At 35.7% G+C, this 21,659-nt stretch overlaps 3 protein-coding genes and 1 long non-coding RNA gene across 6 annotated transcripts; 1 reads left to right on the top strand and 3 right to left on the bottom strand.

Moving 5' to 3' along the window:
* Positions 1 to 881: 881 nt before the first annotated feature.
* On the top strand, positions 882 to 5,500 carry LOC120128252 (TOM1-like protein 6). 3 transcript variants are annotated; one of them, XM_039145971.1, is made up of 10 exons: positions 882 to 1,353; positions 1,786 to 1,864; positions 1,971 to 2,069; positions 2,662 to 2,775; positions 2,905 to 3,059; positions 3,161 to 3,242; positions 3,332 to 3,417; positions 3,651 to 3,825; positions 3,856 to 3,953; positions 4,215 to 5,500. In XM_039145971.1, exons 1-10 carry the CDS (start codon positions 1,223 to 1,225, stop codon positions 5,305 to 5,307), a joined length of 2,112 nt encoding a protein of 703 aa, XP_039001902.1. In that variant the 5' UTR covers positions 882 to 1,222; the 3' UTR covers positions 5,308 to 5,500. The 3 variants fall into 3 exon arrangements, with proteins under 3 accessions (XP_039001902.1, XP_039001901.1, XP_039001904.1); XM_039145973.1 differs by having other exon boundaries at positions 885 to 1,353; positions 3,651 to 3,953; positions 4,215 to 4,701; positions 4,792 to 5,500; XM_039145970.1 differs by having other exon boundaries at positions 884 to 1,353; positions 3,651 to 3,953.
* Positions 5,501 to 6,118: 618 nt separating this feature from the next.
* On the bottom strand, positions 6,119 to 8,267 carry LOC120128331. The gene is made up of 6 exons (XM_039146028.1): positions 7,936 to 8,267; positions 7,703 to 7,847; positions 7,501 to 7,602; positions 7,037 to 7,122; positions 6,776 to 6,861; positions 6,119 to 6,622 (listed from the first exon to the last, which is right to left on the bottom strand). The coding sequence occupies exons 2-6, from the start codon at positions 7,738 to 7,740 to the stop codon at positions 6,119 to 6,121; spliced, it is 816 nt and encodes a 271-aa protein (XP_039001959.1). The 5' UTR covers positions 7,741 to 7,847; positions 7,936 to 8,267.
* A 352-nt stretch (positions 8,268 to 8,619) lies between these two features.
* Positions 8,620 to 9,427, bottom strand: LOC120128257 (regulatory-associated protein of TOR 1-like). The gene is made up of 3 exons (XM_039145974.1): positions 9,322 to 9,427; positions 8,855 to 9,175; positions 8,620 to 8,756 (listed from the first exon to the last, which is right to left on the bottom strand). The coding sequence occupies exons 1-3, from the start codon at positions 9,410 to 9,412 to the stop codon at positions 8,644 to 8,646; spliced, it is 525 nt and encodes a 174-aa protein (XP_039001905.1). The 5' UTR covers positions 9,413 to 9,427; the 3' UTR covers positions 8,620 to 8,643.
* A 1,477-nt stretch (positions 9,428 to 10,904) lies between these two features.
* LOC120128258 lies at positions 10,905 to 12,183 on the bottom strand. The gene is made up of 4 exons (XR_005516619.1): positions 12,083 to 12,183; positions 11,579 to 11,662; positions 11,381 to 11,491; positions 10,905 to 10,978 (listed from the first exon to the last, which is right to left on the bottom strand). It is a non-coding gene; the product is annotated as an uncharacterized LOC120128258 (long non-coding RNA).
* Positions 12,184 to 21,659: the final 9,476 nt, after the last annotated feature.

Below are 21,659 nucleotides of genomic sequence, written 5' to 3'. Positions count from 1 at the left end.
TTTATTTAATTAAATTATATTTATCATTTTAAATTTTACATACCCTAGATTGGGGAGTCACCCTTAACTTAAACTTTAGTGTACCAAAAAAAGAAAAAAAAGTTTAAATGTAAATTTATAAAATAATATAAGTACTCGAATAATACCAAAAATATTTATATTTATTTTGAATAAAACCATTGATGCATATCGATTGAAAACTTTTTATGTTTTTTCTTTTTCATTGATTCCCTCAATTATATAAAAATATTACCAAAATAGATAGACTAAAGATCTTAAATCGTATGCAAAATAAAATTTCAATCGTGAACCTACAAAGCAACATAAATGCTCGATTAACACAATTTTTTTTATGTCTATCTTGAATAAAACACGAAAAAAGATCTTTAGTCTATCAATTAGAATTTTTAGGTTTTATTTTATTTTTTTATGTTTATTTCAAATACATATGTTATGATTCATTTAAATTTAGTTACAAGAGTTAAATTATAAAAACAAATAAAATAAATTATTTTAGGTGGGACTCAATCACAAGTCCTTTTTATGTTATGATGTTAAAAAAGACTTATTTTTTACAATAAAAATGGATGTCCCTTGTTCCCATATGTAATGTGATAAGGAGGATGTAAGATAGTAGGTTGTCCCCAACACTAACTTAAGAACAATTTCCATAGAAAACTTCAAAATTATGAAATACCCTCTAAATTAATTTTTGACAACAAATTACTCCTAATTTGGGCCACATTTTATTTAAGATAGAAAAATAGAATCTTTGAGATAAAAGGGTAAAATGGTACTTGCAATAACTTGAAGATAAGAGTGGGATTATTTCGCCCTTTTCAATAAATATTTTTCAATGTAATCGTTGACATAAAATAATTTCGAGCCGACCGCCTTATATTGAAATTCTCTCCCCCACCCCCACAAAAAAAAAGGAACGAATTTCCCGTAGAAAAATGAATTCTCTTGCTTAAAAGTTGGTTTAATCTTTATAAAAAGGAAAGCACAGAAAGAGTTTCCCTTTTATAATTTTCTTTAGGGGTTTGGTTCCCCCCCCTTAGATTCCAAACACAAGGTAAGGTAAAGGTGGCGAGGTTTTTGAAGCGGAAAGCTTGAGGTTGTCTTTGTCGTTGTTCGTCTTCGTTCATTGCGTGGAATTTTCTCGGGAAACAAGCAGAAGCTGTTGTGAACGGAAAAAGGGAAAGCGAAGAGAAAAGGAAACATGATGATGATGTCATCAGCTTCATCATCATCAGCCGCGGTAGCTGTAGACAAGGCAACGAGCGATCTTCTAATCGGTCCTGATTGGACTATGAACATCGATATTTGTGATTCTGTGAATTCTAATCATTGGTAAAAAGCTTTAATCTTTATTCATTTTTTCTTTTCTTTTCTGTTTTTTTTAAAGAAGTTGTCTTTGATTTTCTTTCTTTTATTAGCTTTAATTTTTTGAGTTTTACGTGTATGTTTTTTATGTTTTAATAATTTGTTAATTAGTTTCCACAGTTGTTCTTGTTTTCCTTTGGCTTGAGTACTTGATATGATTGGATTATGGATTTTGATTTTCTTACTTTTTGTGGATGGAATTTATTGAATATATTTTGGGGTTTAGGTTGAATTATATGAAGATAATTGAAGAAAAAAATGGTATAATTTCTCTTTGATGTCTTTGTTAAAATCACCTATTGTTCGGATTTAGAGTACTTGTTCTATTTATTTTTCAGTGTTTTTCTTTTACTGATAGGAAATTAATGTAAAATTTTGCTTTGGATGTGAACCTGTCAGGTCAGCAAAGGATGTTGTAAAAGCTGTGAAGAGAAGGTTGCAGCACAAGACTTCTAAAGTTCAATTACTAGCCTTGACGGTAATTTTTTTCAGAGAATAATTTTTTGAGTTCCTTTCTCCGTTGCGTGGATATCTCGTGTGTAGATGTATTTTTGAATTAACCATGTGCCGTTTTCCGTTTGTAGCTTCTGGAAACAATGGTGAAGAATTGTGGTGATTACGTCCATTTTCAGATTGCCGAGAGGAATGTATTGGGGGAGATGGTCAAAATTGTGAGGAAGAAGGTAACTTCCTTTAGAATGCATTATACTGGCTTAGAGCTATTGTGTTTCGAGGATCATTGATAGCAGTGGAGCAAAAGCTATGATAAAAAGCAAGGAGCACTGTGAATATAGTTGTGCAATGATTTGTATGTGGTATGAATATGTTGGTGGAAAATGAAAGCAGTGCCATAAATCCCTTCAATTATGATGGATGTTAGTTATACTACGCACTAGTGGCCATACATGCATATTGAAATTTAAGTTTGGGTCGCTGTTAGGTGGGAGGACACCAGTTGTGTTCTAGAAAGACATGATGACTGGTGCTAACGAACAAGTGATGGATGCTGAAAATCGTTGAGCTAGTCATGAATGTTAATGTTACTGGTTGTCTGGTATTTTTCTTTTGAGGAGATTTCTTTTACCAAGTCATTGGTTCTGCTGAAATGTAGTGTTTCCTTTCTATCCATGTTCTCATATTATTTTAACAGCATCTGATTTCTATCTGTTTCAATCATGTTCTCGTATTATTTTTGCTTCATCTGTCATCTCTTTCTATTTAAAACCTCAAGTGTATTTGTCGGTTTTAATGAACCTGGCTCCCTGAATTCTGCAGGCGGATATGCTAGTGAGGGATAAAATTTTGACACTGTTGGACTCTTGGCAAGAGGCATTTGGTGGTCCGGGGGGTAAACATCCTCAGTACTACTGGGCATATGATGAGCTAAGGGTAAGGATAGCATCTTAAGTAGTTGCATTTCACAGCAGACTGGCATCAAGGATATGATATCTGAGGATGTCCACTTCTAAGATCAACTACTCTAGTGATTCTAAAATTTTGTATCTGTATAAATGATAGCGTTCGGGAGTAGAATTTCCCAAGCATTCATCAAATGCAGCTCCCATCTTTACACCACCTGCTACACATCCAACCATGAATCCTGGTTATGGAATGCCAAACAATTCTTCTAGAAGGCTTGACGAAACAATGGCTACAGATATTGAAAGTTTAAGGTCTAAAATCATTTTTCAAGTTCTGTTTATAAAGTGTTTGTGTTCACCTACTGGTGTTTTTGTCTCCTTTTCCGGGCTGAAATTTTCCTTGATAATCTTAGTTTGTCTAGCTTAGACTCTATGAGGGATGTTATGGAGCTCTTAACTGACATGCTGCAAGCTGTGAACCCCAGTGATAGTGCGGTATGAACAACAATAATAAAACCTTTTTCTTTAATTTAATTGACAGCAGAATCTTATATTACTGCATTTGTTTTTTATTGTATTGGCAGGCAGTGAAAGATGAAGTGATAGTTGATCTTGTCACTCGATGTCGATCCAACCAAAAAAAGCTGATGCAAATGCTGACAACTACTGGGTTAGTCGTCTCCAAATTTAATTTTTTAAATGGCATTAATGCTGACAAGTTCGGATCCTGTTCTCTTATAAATCATCATAATATTCATGGTCCTTTTTCTTACCTTTGGCATTCGACCTGTTTGCTTTTGTTATTTGTCTGCGTTTATGTGCCGATTTCTTAAAACTGGAATTTCTTTCTTTTGTACATGGCCTATTGTGTATATCTAAAGTTCGTTATTGTCTATGTGATAGGGATGAGGAACTTTTATCTCGAGGCCTTGAATTGAATGATGGTCTGCAAAGCTTGCTTGCGAAACATGATGCCATCTCTGTAGGTTCCCCCTTGCCAGTTGAGGCTGCTGGAGCAAGTTCCAAGCCTACTGAAGCAAGTAGCTCCAACAAATCAAATGAAGTGAAGAGCCCGGCATCTAATATCAGTCCACCTAATATCAGTCCGCCTAATATCAGTCCACCTGGACCCGTTGCTACTGTGACAAGAAGCCAGATCGATGAAGAGGAAGAAGAGGAAGACGATTTTGCACTGCTAGCTAGAAGGTTCCATACGACAACTCCTAATTTATTTTGCATGGTGCGGTTGAATACAGCTTGTAGTTAAGGCAAAATCTTCCTAGAAAGAATCGCGGCATTAACAACATCCTTGTTTTATATAATTTATTGTATATCGGACCCTAACTCAATCCTTGTTAACTATTTGTGGCTTTTGTAGAATGCCGGCAATTGCTTATAAATAATCAGACCTCATAAATATGTTAAATTTAGTCCGGTTCTTGACTGGTTCGCTTATTCTGAGTGCAGGCATTCCAGAGCACAGTTCCCGTCTTCTCAGAGTGCATCTGCTGGAACAAGTAGGGCCATTGTGCCAATCAGCAATGCCACTGCGGAAACTTCATCTGTGTCGACTGCCTCAACCACTATTCCGAGCAATGCTTTAGCTTTACCAGATCCACCTGCACCAGTTAGGACTTCAAAAGACCAGGACTTGATTGATCTTTTAAGCCTCACCCTGTCAACGACATCGGCTTCCACTCCCCATACCCCTCCAACGCCATCTTCATCTCACCAAAATATGCACCAAGGTACTCCTAACAGCCAGGGATATCCTTATGCTTCCCAAACCTACACTGGAAGTCAGGGACTAGCGGCATACAATAGTTATGTTGTTCCATGGGCTCAACCTCAGACACCACCTCAGAAACCATCCCAGCCTCAATACCATTCCCAGCAGAACGTACAAGCATCACCTCCAATGGACCCACAATCCCAATCACAGACCCAGTTCCAAGCAAGACATCAAATTCAAACTCAAAATCAGTTGAATTCACCATTGCAGGCCCGACCTCAGTTTGAAACACAGCCCCATCATCAATTCCAGCCACAATCCCCATCCCAAAGGCAGTCTCCGCTCCAAGCACAACAGCAAACTCATCGTCAACCCCAGGCACAACCCCCAACTCAAAATCAGTCATATGGACAACCTCAATATCAACCATATTTTCAGCCTCAGTATGGGTATCCTCCTCCACCATGGGCTGCTACTCCTGGTTATTTCAGTGGCCAAAATCACCATTCTTCTGCAACCATGTTCTCTGCTCCCCGAGCAAATAGCATCACATCAAATTCTCCCACGGCAACCAGACCCTCGCAACATAATAGTTCATTCCCTGCAAGAGAAACAAACGGAGGAGCACCAATGAACGGAGATGCTTGGACGAGTACCGGTCCGAGGAACGCCCCTCCTGCTATGGGACAAAAGCCCTTTATCCCATCATACCGATTGTTTGAAGACTTGAATGTGCTTGATGGTAGGCATAAGATGACAACAAGCAGTAGTACATCTGCTAACCTGTCAGGTAATAACACACAAAGCATGGCTGGTAGGAGGAAGTAAGGAAATTGTATTAGGGGGTCGAGCTGTATGCGTAGGATATATGTCCATGTTAAACCTCTGGTGTAAATTCGTATCGAAGACGCGGGTTTGTCTTTTTCAGATTGATGAGCCTTTGGATTTTGTGTTTTAGAATTGATTTGTGATTCAATATTATTGTTGTTATATTAGTATGGTTTGTCTGGTTTGGTGCCTTAAAGATGTTAATAGCCTCCTGCCACTTTCATCTTCAATTTTAATGATCAGCGTCCCTTGGTTCTGATTCTAACCAAGTCCATTTGTGACTCATAAATTATTGGGTAAATTACATTTCATATCACTAATATTGTTTGGCTACAAAAGAAATCTCTTTTCAAAAAAAAATAATTTAATTATCCAATTTAAATATTATTACAAATAAGTTATTTTGTTATTAAAAGTGAAACAAACGTCTACCGGGAATTGATTGATATAATGATAATTTGTTTTTAAATTCATGTATTCTATTGATTTTGGTATTGATTTGAAGTAACATTTAATGAACAATCCACAAGTAATAATATTTAATCTTCTTTTTGTTTTAACAACGCCCTTTATGATTAATGAAATATAGTTACAAATTTATAACTGAATTAATAATCTAGTGATCTCAAGTATATTTTTAGAAACTTAGAACCACATATAATTGGATAAGCTGTGTTATAGCAGAATTTGAAAGCAAACATTCTATGAGGTTTTAGCTTTAAAGGGACGAACTTAGGGCTTTCCATAACTAATGTTCTTGCAGTACTTGAATTTATTAACACATTGAAACCGATGGAATAAATGAAAATATTTACAATGCATCCACCTCTCTCTCTATATAACATTCAGAATGAATATACATCCACAGTGGAATTGCAAATCTGGCAGCAGCATATTCCCAAATGCTGATCTGGACTTGAATATTTCTTTTGCAACCATTAACTTGGATCTCCCACTTCCCCAAACAATCAAATATCATCTTTGTATGAGAGTTGTCATCAGCATAGATAGATACACAGGTATCGGACGCACTGGCAGCGAGTAAGACTTGGTAGGGATGGAAGGTAAGGCAGCTCACAGAACCAATCTTCTGCGCCATGAATGTATGTTGCTTCTGAATGGTGCCAAGTGGCTTGCCTTCCAGACTGAAGACTTTGATTAGCTGTTTTGCCAACCCACTGGCAATTATCGGGGCATGTCTGTGAACATCCAAAGCTGTAAGCGATCCTCGGTGAGCAACTATTGTAAGGTATGCATCTCTCTGATTTCTAATATCGAGGAACTGAATATCACCGGCCTGGGATGCACTAACAATCTGACAAATAACAAGTGTAAGTTTGTTAATTTTCTATATTTCCTTGATCAAAACCTTGAACTAGACGTTCAAGGAGGAACAAGGATGATTACTACTGTAACATTGAATCGAAACACCTATTTTTACTAGTGATAAGACCTATGAGTTGCTTACCTTTCCTTGATCAAGTCCAGGTTGAAAGCCAATACCGACGACTCTTTCTACTTTGCTGAGTGTGCGGCCTAGTTGTGCAAACCAGCCTAAACATTAAAAGAATATTAATGGATCAGATAGATAAATAAATACCGATGACGTGAAAGTATTTTCTTCTGGAAAACGGCACGGGGTCGATTAATGAAATTTTCAGGAATGACAAATCAAAGAATTTCATCCGTATGTTAAAGTTTTATCAATCTTATTCATCGGAGTGCTTACATGACGGGTGTCCGGATGTCATATAGTCTGACAGAACCATCCACAAAACCAGCTGCAAATTGACCAGCATGAACTTAAGAAGAATCCTGTTAGTGTGAAAAACAAAATATTCAACACGAGATGAACTACCAATAGGGGAGGAAGGGGCCAATGACAAAAACTATATTATGAATGGTCAAAACAAATCTGATTACAAGACAAAACAAAAGAGCTAAATCATCAACGAAAACGAGAGAAAAATCACTCGCCACTGACTGTTCCAACATAGCACGTTTTCAACTACAGATGCCTCTTATTGGCCAACTCAATAGTGATATGCAGTAAATTTTTAAAACTTGTACATCATAACTTTATAAGATTACTACTTTGAAAAGGTACCTGTTGCCGCTGACGTGTATACAAGCATACTCAATCCAGTCGTTTAACAATATACTACCGCAATGCATAAGAGATTGAAGACTCATCAGTGCCAAGACACTGCAATCCGAGGCTGACGGTATTGGCTTAACAAGTTGCTCATTATCCAGATCCCAAAGCATGATGGATGATATCTCCCCAGATGAATACTAGTCGTGTGACATCAGAGCAACGAAGAACACTATATTAGGCATCCAACTGTACAAAACGAGAATGTGCAAGAGATAAACCTTCTAAAGAAGTACATACAAGATACCCAGACTGCTGCTGCCAGTCCAAAACTGCATTCAAACTCCGCACACCAGATTTGTGACCTTGGATAGAAGAAAACGCAGTAACGAGTTTCTGTTCCCCCTCAGTGTATAATCTTTCCAAACTCGGATATTTCCATCGGCTGCATGAGATCAGCCATGGATCATTACCATTATTATTAAAAAAAAACCACAAAAAATATGGGACAAAAAAGGGGGAAAGAATATTACTTGAAGCAACAAGCTGTCATCAAGCTCATTCCAAAGACAGTTTAGAAATTCCCTTTCTGGAAAATCATGATTGTCAAAACCATTGAGGAGAGTGGCCTCCTCACAATCCCATACCCTGGAAAGGAAAGCCCAACAATTAATATGGGAGCATGATTTACAGAAATAAATTGTGAAAGTGTCAACAAAAACAGCATATAACAAGCAGCTACAAACTCACTCAACTCATTTCAGAAGCACTGTCCCTTTTTTAGTAATAAAACAAAAGCTATTTGTAGAAAGCAATTTACTATATATAACCTTTCATGCAGAAAAGAATTATACTCAACTCATTTAAGAATCACTACCTCAAAATGATTCTTCCAAAACGAAACAAAGTATCATATCTACTTAATACAAGGATAAATGCCAAAATCTTAGGCCATCAACTTTGCTTCAGAATGGAAGAGAAAAGTTGATCAGATTCTCATGGGATAAAAAAAAATTGTTCTTACAATGTAGAAGTACTTGAGCAAGAGGCTCTCGGATTTATATAACAGGCATATGCAAGCAAATTATCAATGCACAGAACTATAACTTGTGCCCACAGGCTTAAAATGTTTAAAAACCATTCCACACGCTATAGCATGTTAACTAAGATCATGTAACATTGAAATTAGCTTGCTTTAGGAATCCATAAAAGCATAAATCACATACCTTATCCGTTCATTCTCATCTGCTGCAATTACAATAGGAGAGAGGTTGCAGCAAGGCTGTTCTAGTACCTGTCTCAAATCTTGTATCCCAGCTAGCAATTTGACTATTATTGTTAAGTTTGCTAACAGCTATCAAAGGAAAAATGAGAAACCTATTAGTTCCATAGTTAAAATTGGCATAAGAATGGGATAAAAAGAACCAAAAAAAAAAGAGTCAAAAGGAATACAAGAGTGCTGGCATTTAGCAATATGCTCCAGTGCAAATCTTTCCTGCTCCTCTCTTTTGGTCAATAGTTCTTCACTTTCATCTGATGCAGTAAGCAGAGGCTTGGAGAAGTGGCCGCAACTAAAATTATATATAGTTGATTCAGGAAGTAAACTGCGCTCTGATCCAGAAACAGAACCTAGAAGTGGGTCAGCCAATCCTGAGTCGGGGGAATTCATCAGGAGAGGCCTGAAGTCTAAAGAGCAAACTCTACGAATTCCTGCAAGGTAATTTTGCCGAGGAGGGCTAACAGGAGGTGTTCTAAATGTTAAAGGTAGATGACCTGCCAATATCATCTCCAGATTAAATCTCGTAATTTTAACGTCTAACTAGTATAAAAGAAAGCATCACAGAAAGCAAATACCAGGTATAAGAAAATGTGAGAATAAGGATGTGTGTTAAGGAACTAACAGAGAATAAATGAGTTACCTCCACTAATGTCCAACCATGAAGAAGAACGAAGAGTTGATGAGGAAGTGGTGGGATCACCAGGGAAGGCACTGTTACCAGAAGGCTTCATAGATTTTGTTCTTGTTCAATTCCAATAATGGAAAGTACCCGCCACCCTAGACTTGATACACATGGAGATGGGTCCTTAGCTAAAGCACACATAGCCAGTACACACTGTGAGTACATTGCATTGTCCAAAGATTTTGGCCTTAAATTATGAACTTCCCCATTACTAACACAATCATTCAATATTTCAGAATCAGACTGATGAGATGAATCATCAGACAATGGAGACCCATGCATGATTCCAGCAGTAGTAAGAGGACTGCTGGTGGATACCCTTCCGTCCCGAACTATGGAAGTTAAAGGACCTATCTGGGATGAAACTATATTTCCACTTACTGGGCCCTTTATATTAGCCATGAAAGGCAATGAATTTAACCGGGAATTAGGCTGAGATTTCCAGTATGCAGCAGCAAATGATTTGAGGTGCTGCTTATGTCCACAGGCAAAGTGTGCCAAAGCTGCCAAAGACAAACAAAGCATGAACATTCATCCACCAACATAATTCAGGGACATAGTGAATCTGTAGAACACCAATTCAACCCCCAATCAGGAAAGAAAGCAATTCGAAGACAGAATCGTGTTTGTTCTAATGATGGTTTCAGAGGCTGAGAGAAATATACATAGAAAAAGGTATTCTAGAATCATAATTGCAAGTTGCTCTAATGTTTTGCATCACAACATAGAACATAATCTTTTAGTTTTATGTACAGAAACATGTATCTTAAAAATTATAGGAAGCTCACACCAACCTAATTTGGAATATATTACAGGTAATCATCAGCCAATTACAAAATAGAAACTTTTCAAGGTGTTTCAATGTGTCAAGTTTCTGTCATATTCATTCATTTTAATGTTAATAATTGGGAAGAAAAAGCTCTTAAGAAAATTATCAATCCTAACACAAAACATGAATGAGATAACCACCAGATACCTACAGCAACTTCTGCTCGGACAAGTGGGCTTCCATCAGAACCAACATTCAGAAGGCTTTTAATTATAATATTCTCAGCTCTATTCTTTTCAACATCATCACATTCTTCATCCCCTCCAATACCATCTCTAGAGTCAAACCCAAATCAAGCAAGGTAGCCAATGCATAAACTGCAGAAGCCCTAACCTGAAATTAAGCAGGCATATATAATTACAAATATCTGTAACCAGAAAACTAGAAACAATCCATTTATAAGGTACATCTAAAATAAGGGAGAAAATATACCTCAGGTTGAGGCTCAGAGAGTAGAGGAGCACATGTTGCAGGCACATCTGCCTACAGACCTATCACCTGAGCCTCAGCAAAATCCTCCCACAGCTTTCCAAGACAAAGGCAAAGCCACTGAAGCAATAAGGGTTCAGTTTGTTCCTCATTTAGCATGAAAGCATGAAGATGCTTCAAGCACACCTGGATTAACCCTGTTTTAATACAAGCTTCCTGGCCACGTCTATGACCATCCACAATGACAGCCAGAACAAACACAGACATTGCACGCTGCTCAGGGTATGCTTCCACACTATTAAGAAAACTAATGAAATAGACATGACCACCATCCTTTACCAGATCAACCTGACAGGACTGCAGACAAAGATGATAGAGTTTCAAGATTACCATTGTATTAGGTAAAAGAAATATTATAGTTCCACAATAAGGCATCAAATATAATAAGAGAACCAGAACCGATTCCCAAGTGTCAATAAACAAAAACAGCAAACTGTCCATACATATTTTATTCACGACTAAGAAGAAGTGAAAACATAGAATGTTGATGCTACAATGACAATTTTGATCACAAGTAGACCAGCTATATAGAAGCTTCAACCAAATAGAGAAGAGCACTTAACAACTCCTTGAATGCCAGACTAAAAGGCAAGCTAGGGCAAGCTATGCGTGTTATCACGATATAGTATTCATAAAGAGCTATATTGACATATGCAAACAAATACCCATCTCAATACTATGAAGCGTCAGTTAACACACCTTATCAAGTGCCAAAATCTTTGTCCAAATGAAGACGAGGATTTGCCGCAGTTCTGGAGTGGTTGTTTGCAACAGCTTCAGAACATAGGGAAATATTCCAACAGAAAGGGCCTAAAAACAAAATCCACTCTGCAAGTAAACAATAGCATGAAACACAACAAAATGCAAATAGTGAAGTGTACAGCCATAAAGAACTACCAGATCTACAGCCCAGGGTCCCATATCAAGGAATCTTCCAAGAAGATCTAGAGCACGAAATTGATGGCATTGACTAAGCAAAACCTGAAATATCAAAGGTTGAGCTTCAGGTTTTGCTGGTCAGATATTACATTGAAATTTTATGTATAATTAAACATAATGAATATGAATTGTTCGCATGTCACTGTCAGTGGCCCTGAATAGTAGCACACCTATAATGGATGTACTTCCATATAGACTACTCTTCATATGGACAAATGAAGCTCAAATTCATAATAAATGGGATTTCAGTCCAAAAATGAAGTTGTTAGCTACTGCAGCGTTAGGCAGCTGTGATTCTGAAGGATTGTTTCCCCACCTTACCACAAAAAATATCTTAGGTGGCTGAGGACTCAATATAGAGTGAAATTGTTAAACATAATCCAACAAAATTTAAAATCACCATCAACAAGGGCAATTGAATAGTGACCCTCACAACTAAATGACAAGGAAATATTACAGCACCTGAAGCACAATAGGCAATTGCTCTGGTGGCTTTTATGCTCAGATCCATGGTCAAGCCATACCTCAAAGGTTGTCAGCTGTTCAGTGAAAAATGAACTTGGTTAAAACAAAACAAAAGTACACCCAGATATGAGGGAACACAAGGAACAGAAAATAAGCACCTCCTCACTTTGCTACTCAATTCTTGCAGGTTCCAGTACACATTAATCAAATTCAGGGAAATAAAATAATATTACTGTCAACACACTTTTTCGTCCTACTAGGATTCAAACTCCTAAAAATAGGATAAAATTTTGCTAGGATTCAAACTCCTAAAAATAGGATAGAATTCTACTATGATTTAAACTCCTAAAGATAGGATACACAAGCACTATAAATAGCCATTGTAACTCACTATTGTAAGACATGATTTACAGACAAAATACAGAGGAAAACACGGAAAATACAAAGGCAAAGCTATTGTAAACGATTCGAAGTAATAAAGATGAAAGCTTTTTTTATCTTTCGTTTGTTTCTCTTTACTCTTCACTTTCATGCGTTGTTAATCGTGTTTTTTTTGGAGAACCCCAAAGACAAATGTTTTAGCCGATGACTCAGAGAGAGTTTTTTCGAAACTTTGATTTCAGATCTACGCTCTCTAGAGGCTATTTCGCAAAAACAAATTACATTTTTGGAATGAGTGTACGAAAATCTATCAAAAAATGAATTTTTTTTTTATTTTTGCCGGTTTTAATCTTCAATGTTCTTTGACATTTACCCACTTAATTTACATTCCTTTCATTTTAATCCCTTAATTGGTTTTTTTTATATATATATATATACATACTTGCTAATTTTATTTTTAATTTATCACTTTTTTAATTTCTCTATTTATATACGTTATTACCCATATATATATATATATTTTATTTGCATTTTTATTATTACTATTATATTTATTATTATTTTTACTATTATATTTTCCTTTTATTCTACTTATTTATATTATATATGTATATTTTTTATATTATTATTATTATATTTTTTTACTTTCTCATTCTTTTATTATTCTTGTATTATTACTTGTATTATTTTTATATTATTTATTTTGTTATATATATATATATATATGCGTATGCTCTTTTTAAATATTTTAGTTTTTATACCTATTATTAATATATATTTGGTTTTTTTTTAAGTGCTATATTTTATAATATTATACATATATTTTTCTATTAATTTTCTATATTTTTTTATTATATATATTTATTTTCTTTTTTATTGATATTATTGTTTTTATATATACATTTTACTATATATATATATATATATATATATATATATATATATATTCTACACAAGTTATTTATATCTACCTACTTTGTCCCCACCCCTCATCATTTTTTCTTCCTGTCAATTATACTTCACCAAATCTTACTTTCTTTTCTTCCCTTTTCGGTGTAATTGTCTTTTTTAACTACTTATTATCATTATTAGTATTGTTACTATATATATATATATTGTAATTATCTTTATTTGGTCTTTTTTTACCATTATATGTGTATATGTTCTTTTCGTCATTTAATTTATTAATTTATATATATTTACTTTTTTATTTATTATATATATATATATATTATTCGTACTTTGTTATTATTATTTGTTTATTTGTTTTATTTATTTTCTTTTTCTTTTTTATATATATTTTATTATTTGTTTTTTTACTTACTATTTTATCTTTGCTTTCTTCATTTTATCATTTTACTTAATTTGTTTTCTTTTCATTTTAATTTAATTAATTAATTTCTTACCATTTTATCTAACATGGCTTTCTTACTTTCTTAAGGGTACATTTTCAATCAATCAAATGTAGTTTTGGATCGTTATTTTACCTTTCAATTTAAACTTTCAACTTTCTTAATTATAGACAACTGAAAATTACATAGTACCGAAAGGGCGGTTCAAGGGTGCTAATCCTTCCTTGACCGTAACCGACTCCCGGATCCGACATATCACTGGTAAGACGCAGATCAGGTAAGAAATAAGGTATCCGATCAACCCACTTTTCGTAAAGTAAATGATCGGTGGCGACTCCCAATCCATTTTTCACGTCGAAGCCCAATTCCGGGGCACAACCGAAAGACGGTTGCGACAATTACCAATGGTTTTTGAAGAAACACACACCTGGAAATCTGCATTAGGATCAGTGACCAACTACGGAAGCTGTGAAAGGCAAATTTCAGCAGCCATGTCCCATGCATCCCTGGAATGTAGAGAAGAAGATTTTAAAATAAGCTACTGACAAGCAAGTTGAGAAGTAAGTTGTCGACACCGTTTTTCGTCCGGGCGGGGAAAGATCGATACCGATTCGGGGATTCTCTCTTTGAAAATCGTTTTGAAATGTGAGGAGTCGCCACCAATTATTTAAGGTGAGATTGGAACACCGTAAAAACCGAGTGATTTTAATAAAACATTTTATTTTAATAAAATACCTGAGTTTTGGGGTCTGTGAAAATCCAGAAATCAGGTTCGGGAGTCAGTTACGCGTGGGGAAGGATTAGCACCCCCACAAGCGCCCAAAAATTAGTACCTAGTTGATTACCCTTTATTTAAAATTAGAAATTTTGAGTTCAATCTTTATTTAATTTGAAAATCATTACGGATGCAAAGTTGAAAAGAATATTCGTTTATTGAGACCGATAGCATTTGCCCCCGAGCGTAAATGCGGGAGATCAACTATTGTGTCTAATAATCGAACATTGCCTCGTTTTTTTAAAAAATATGATGTGGTTTTGAAAAGGATGTCGGCTTATCTAGGGAATTACCAGTAGTCACCTCTTGAGCACGATCGCGGAGGATATACTATTAACTCCTTAATAAGTGAACAGTGCCTTAAGTTTTAAAAAACAATGTAATCAAGCAAAATTTTATTTAATCATAATTAATCTAATGTACATAAGGCTTTTTCTAACCTACGGGGACAAATTATGAAAATTAGAGAAGCTAGGGGCTTAAATCTAAAAACACGTAAGCTCTAATATTAATTCTATTTGATTTTAATTAATTAATCAATCGGATAACCAAGATGGTCACTCGAGCGTTTACGCGAGAGCCATTTTGAATTATTCCCTAAATTAAGAGACTAATTTGAAATCTAAGTAAAATGGAGGCTCTAAAATAAAATTAAAAGGAATGTAAAATAATGATCTAAAACTAAAAACCTAAAATAAATAACCAAAATGCATAAAAACAAAATGGTAACAAATAATTCAGAGGATTAAAATTATAATTAGCAACATAATATAGGGATTAATTTAAGGTAACCTTTGAATAATGACCAAACCTAAATAAATGTAAATTTAACATGCAAACTTGGAAATAAAATAGTGATCAAAATGCCAAAATGTGCATAAGTTATTGGCCAAATATAAGAGCTGTCATAAAATAAAAACATCATAAACTCAAGACTAAAAAAATAAAAACACTTAAAATATGAATACCAAGTTAAAGAAAGTAAGAAAAACGGATTTAAGGGCCAAAACAAAACGTGTCAAAAGATAATGGATTTCACACATAATTATTCCACTCACCACAAGCATATTCTCCTAAGGCTAAACACTGTCGTTTTACCTAAATATATTAAAGCCCAAATTAAGCTAAATTTGACCTAAGATCATAACACAACTTATGGCTAAAAATCATCAGCGCCGCTTTGCTTCCTTCTTCCCCTGTCTTCTTTGTTCAACGAAACCAGAGGCCCAAACAACGGCCACCATCAACCCCTAAATTCTCTCATAAGGCTACTCTCAAAACCAAACCGAAGAAAAACTCGACCTCGACGGAGCCAAACTGACCCAAGCGACGAAAGAAATTTCCAGCAAGGTGCTTGAACACCTAAGGTAAACTTCCATCTCCTTTCTCTTTTTTACTTACTCGTATTCATACTGTAAACACACATAAATCACTGAAAAATGAAACGAGAAGAAATATACCTTAATGAGTACTATGGTTTTATTTCGAACGAAAGAAAAAGAGAAATATGGAAAATTTCTTTGTATTGATCTTAAAAAGATTCTATTACAATTGTTGCTTTGGGTTCTCTCTCTAATCTGAATACAAGAAATCTCCCCCTTTGTGATGATTTTTTTGTCAATTTGCTAATGATTTTTTTTGTGAAATCTGGACTGCCCCATTGTTGATGATAATCTTCTGCTTGAATCCTCTCCCCCTCTTTTTTATCATCGACAACCCCCCTATTACACTCATTTTTGGGTTCTTATATAACCCATAAAAAAATAAATAACAATGTTGTTAGTGGATGAGTTGGAGCAGGGCACTAGCATGGGCAGCTCGACATGGGTCTTCTCGTGGGTGGCCGACAAGTACGGGCTGGTGCTCAGGCGTTGTGTTGGTGTACATGAGCTGCTACTAAGTTGGGGCGCTTCACGTAGGAAGCATGGTGTGGGGTATGGGGCTTTAAAATATGGTGCTCACAGCTGCCTCTCTTTGCTCATTGTTGTGAAACGGGAATGAAGCAAAGATAAAAGAGCACCATTTTTTATCTTGGTCTCTTCTTGTTACGTTGTGAACTCTTCACTGGGAATGTCAATACTCCTCCTTATGTGAAATCGTCGAGTCTTTGCTACAAATGATGCCATATTGCTTCATTTTCTCAGTTGAGTTTTCATCTTCAGTTTTCTTCAAGTCACGGGTTCTTTTTATCCTAGTTTTTCCACTGGAAATGATGATCTAAGGTTGAAGAAGTTCTTCTCAATATGAAATTCTTCTCCCTCGTTGGATGAGTTTTTCTCATTATGAACTCTCCACTGGAAATCTTGAACCAAGGTTGAATAAGTTCTTCTCATTATGAACTTATTCTCCCTCGTTGGATGAGTTATTCTCATTATGAACTCTCAAGTGGAAATACTGAGTAAAGGTTGAACATGTTATTCTCATTATGAACTTCTTCTCCCTCGTTGGATGAGTTCTTCTCATTATGAACTCTCCACAGGAAATGCTGAGATAAGGTTGAACAAGTTCTTCTCATTATGAACTTCTTCTCCCTCCTTGGACGAGTTCTTCTCATTATGAACTCTCCGCTGGAATGTTGATTGGTTTATCTTCTCTTTGAAAATCTTCCAACCTACAAAAGATTATCATGTGTCAGTAATAATTGTGTTTGAAGTACTCGAAGGTATTGACCCAAAGGTCCTCGAATTTTGCTGAGATCCATTTCTTTAAAAAATGAAGACGTGAATTGATTCTTTGCTGAAATCTTCTTCTTCAACATGGAACTGTGAAATAAAACCTCTGCTAACTTTAGAATTCCTGTCAAATATTCAACATATGGATGAAAATGAGTAAGAAACTTATTTTAAGAGAAGCTCTCTTGAGTGAGATAAATTTTATTTCGAGGGAAAACTGTCTTAAGCGACGAAGTTGGTTTTAAGAAAAACCATCTCAAGTGAAATAAAATTTCTTGTTTCAAAGGAAAACACAATCCAAGTTTTTGTGTTTCAAGAGAAACTGTCTCCATCGAGACAAAATTTAGTTCAAGGAAAACGATCTCAAAGATCGGTGTTTCAAGGGAAACTGTCTCAAGAGAGACAAAATTCTTTTCAAGAGAAACATATTCAAAGATTTTGTGTTTCAAGAGAAACTGTCTCAAGTGAGACAAAAAAATTCAAGGGAAATTGTCTCAAGATAGACAAAACTTGTTTCAAGGGAAACTGTCTCAAGAGAGACAAAACTTGTTTCAAGAGAAGCTGTCTCAAGAGAGACAAAACTCGTTTCAAGAGAAGCTGTCTCAAGAGAGACAAAACTCGTTTCAAGGGAAACTGTCTCAAGTGAGACAAAATTTGTTTCAAGGGAAACAATCTCAAAGATTGGTGTTTCAAGGGAAACTGCCTCAAGAGAGACAAAATCTTCATGTTTCCAGGGAAACTATCTCAAGCGAGATAAAATATTTTGTTTCAAGGGAAACTATCTCAAGCAAGATACAATATTCTTTAAAACAATCTTGAGTGAAATGAAATGTATTCTTTCGAGTAAAAACTGTCTCAAGAGAGACAAATCTTGTTTTAAGAAAAACAATCTTGAGTCAAATGAAATGTCTTCTTTCGAGTAAAACAGTCTCAAGTGAGACAAAGTCTGTTTTAAGAAAAACAATCTCCAATGAGATAAATCTTTTGTATTAAATGAAACTGTCTCAAGCGAGACAAAATTTATATTGGAAATGTTGAATCTGAAGATGATTGCTCCCTCTTGTTGAGGATGTCCTGTTGTCTTTTAATCTCATCTTCTCTGAAAGATCTGTAAAATGTAACTGGATGTAACTATCCTGATGATGGATGTTTGATGCAAAGATGCAAATTTATGCATGTATAATGCATGTTCTTCTTGATTAATAGCAGTGAAAATGTGATCAAGCAATCTTGGTTCTCTTCTTAATCTGTTCGACTTCATTCTTCTCTCATACCAGGGTGTATCATCGCATTTCTTTGCAAACATCTGCTTTCCTGGCTCCCTAACATTCAAATTCTTTGCCCCGATTTCTGATTCTGAGCTTCTAGGTCTGATGGACCTCTGTCAATTTCCAGGCTATACTCCCCAGAGAGATTGTCCTGTTTGAAAATGTTTTCGTTCTTTTTATTTTCAAAATATGGAAAGTTCGTTTAAGAAAATGTCATTCTTTTAGGCTCACGATTGAAGCAAATCACAGAACATGAGTTCGGTAAATACCAAGAGAACCAACATCTCTTTTAATATTTCAAAGTTATACCTCTTTGACAAGTGTTAAAATTGATGGGTTGGTTTCAAGTTAGCTCTTAAAGTTTTTAAGGTTTCACTCATCGAAATATTATTTCTTTTTCGGTCCCTGTGAACCTTACGACATGCCCCTCTTCTTTGGCTTGACATTTTAATTAGATGCGGACAAAATGACACAACCAGCATAATTAATCACTAGACTTTCTAGAACACTTCTGTTTCGGTTCTCTGAAATCTTTCATTTATTCAAGCTTCATAGACTTCCTTTAACAAAGGTAGTGCAGGACATCAGTCTAAACATAAAATTCCTGCGTGCTTGTGTGAAGTTGACTATAACAAGTGTTCCTCGATTCCCTTAGTCCATTTTCATCAAACTCATTATTAGATCAATTTGATTTAATTTGCCATTGTCGGCTAGCTGAATTCAGCTTTATTGTATATACCTTATAATCACCCTCATTGGGCTAGCTGAAGGATTCATGTCGTCACAAAGTCTTTGACCTGACAATCACAATAGAGCAAACACTGAACTGCCAAGTATCCGATCAATGTCATGGTTTGAATGCAATCTATTCATAAAGCCAGGGCTTTTGAGTTGCCTCTATAACCAATTGCTTTAGCGGAATTGCTCAGCTTTATTGTATAATTTATTAGCCTTTCGAGCATTCAGATTTAGAATTTCTTAAGCTCATCGAGAAGAACTTGTTATAGTCTAGGTGTCTTTGATAGTCAGGAAATTCCACATTTAGAGCTCAGTTCCTAAACAACTGACCTAAACTAAATTCATCTACTCCACCATTCCATTTGTGAAGATTAGTATCATCACTGAACGTCTTCAACAAAAGTATAATCTAGGCAGTTTTGCAATGTCATACACAAGAGATGCCCCATGTTATCTGCTCCTGTTCATACATGAATGCCAAGCCTTTTGATATTTCCCCATGAGAGGATAAGGCTAAAGTGGTCCCTGCGAGAGAAGGGTATGGGGTTATAATGTATCATATATGGTAAGGTCAAGGGTCCTTATTTTAATAGTTTTCAATCTTGTCATTTTGTCAAAGATCTATAACTCTGATTCTTAAAAGAGCTTTTAATCAAGAGGATATTTAAAGAATTTTGAGTCTAAAAATTACTCATTGCTCGTAACCTCAGAAGGTAACATTTAAAATGTTCGATTGTCAAGTGACTTACAAACTTTTTAACGAAAAGAAAAAGAAAAGAAGTTCAAACAAGACAATATGCGAGTGCACAAAAGTTTCTAGTGGCTGCAATGATTTTTCTCTGTTTGCATCAGAATGACCCATTATTCATTGAATGTCCATGCCCCTGATCGATTAAATTTTGAACTTTGTGCTTCAATGCCCTACTGTTCTCAGTAAGGTATCATGATCTCAGATTGTGATAGCATCACGTCCATAGCTCTCAAACCATTTTTTGGTGCGAATAGGGTGACTTCATATCACCTCAAAACCTTTATCACAAAATTATCCGCGAATTACTCTCGGGATCCATGATTAATGCAAATGCTGAGATGCAATATATACCATGTAATGCACAATGTGTATATACTAATGCAAAAGATGCAAAGATGTATATGAAAATGCAAAGATGCAAAAATGGGAGTGCAAAATGCGAAATGCAAATGCAACAAGGAATTGATCCCAAAATAATTGTTCCTAGAACAATTCTCGAAAAAACCGATAATGTCTCGGTACACTGGGGAAGTTAAGATTTGGTCCATATGTAAGTCGCATAGCTCCTGCGAGCATCATGGTTCTGCCTCGTCTTCAAAACTTCTACTTCCTTCTACTCTCAGAAATCTTTCGAGCTGGTTCGCGATCTTCAACTGTTGGCTTCTGCATTGAATCGTCTCGAGTCCAACTTGTTACCTCAACAGGCAAATGCCTGGATCGTCTCCTTGGTAGATAGACTCCCTCTAGTTCCTACTTCCAGAAATCCTTTGAGTTGGTTCATGATCTTCAACTACTGGCTTCAGCGTCGAATCGTCTCGAGTCCAACTCGTTACCTCAGTAGGCAGGTGTCTGACTCGTCTTCTTGGTAGGTAGACTTCTTCTAGTTACTCGATCTACGTGGAGCATCTTCGAAATCCTATCGATCCTAGAGAAAGGCATTGATGTGGCATTGTTTTTCAAGAACCTTCTAAATGATCAATTATTTAAAGATCAATACCTTTGAATGATATGTCATGTTCATGCAAAAATGCAATAAGAGCAGATAAAAAGAAACCAATGTTAGTAGAAACAATACAAAAAGAATCAAGTTAGTTGAACAGATTAGTACATAAATGTAATCTTAGCAAAAATAAATAAACATGACTTAAAGTTGAGACTGAAAAAAAGGCATACAAAGAAAATTAATAATCCTAACCGCATGCGTTCTAGTTCTCCTAGGTTATCCACATGGCTCTAGAGGGGTAGGCTTACTAAATTCTCTATATGAGGTTGGGTTCTAACAAAGGGTTCCCAAGCCATTTTTTTCCAACCTGCTAAGGTTGCCTCTGATTCTGGCCCATTACAGACTTGCGAATCGAATTCGGCTCAGGGGATCACACCACTAAAAGCGTACCTCGGATCCGATATCCAGATAGGCAATTTAGGATGCTTTCCAGATATACTTTGTCAGACCCACACAAGAAAGCCCAATGCTTCTCGTGAGGTGTGACGTTTCTCTCAACTTAGTTAAACCGATTTGAGCTCGGGTTTAGAGCTATGATATGCAACAATCCTAAATATTGCACAGAAGTGTAAGCATTAATCAGAGAGAAATTTTTTTTTTTTATCTTTTTTGAAATAACATAATGAACAATAAA

Source organism: Hibiscus syriacus, unplaced genomic scaffold (assembly GCF_006381635.1).
Source record: "Hibiscus syriacus cultivar Baekdansim isolate YM2019G1 unplaced genomic scaffold, ASM638163v2 tig00110478_pilon, whole genome shotgun sequence".
Classification (NCBI taxonomy): Eukaryota; Viridiplantae; Streptophyta; class Magnoliopsida; order Malvales; family Malvaceae; genus Hibiscus; species Hibiscus syriacus.
This window is presented reverse-complemented; position numbering and strand designations above follow the sequence as displayed.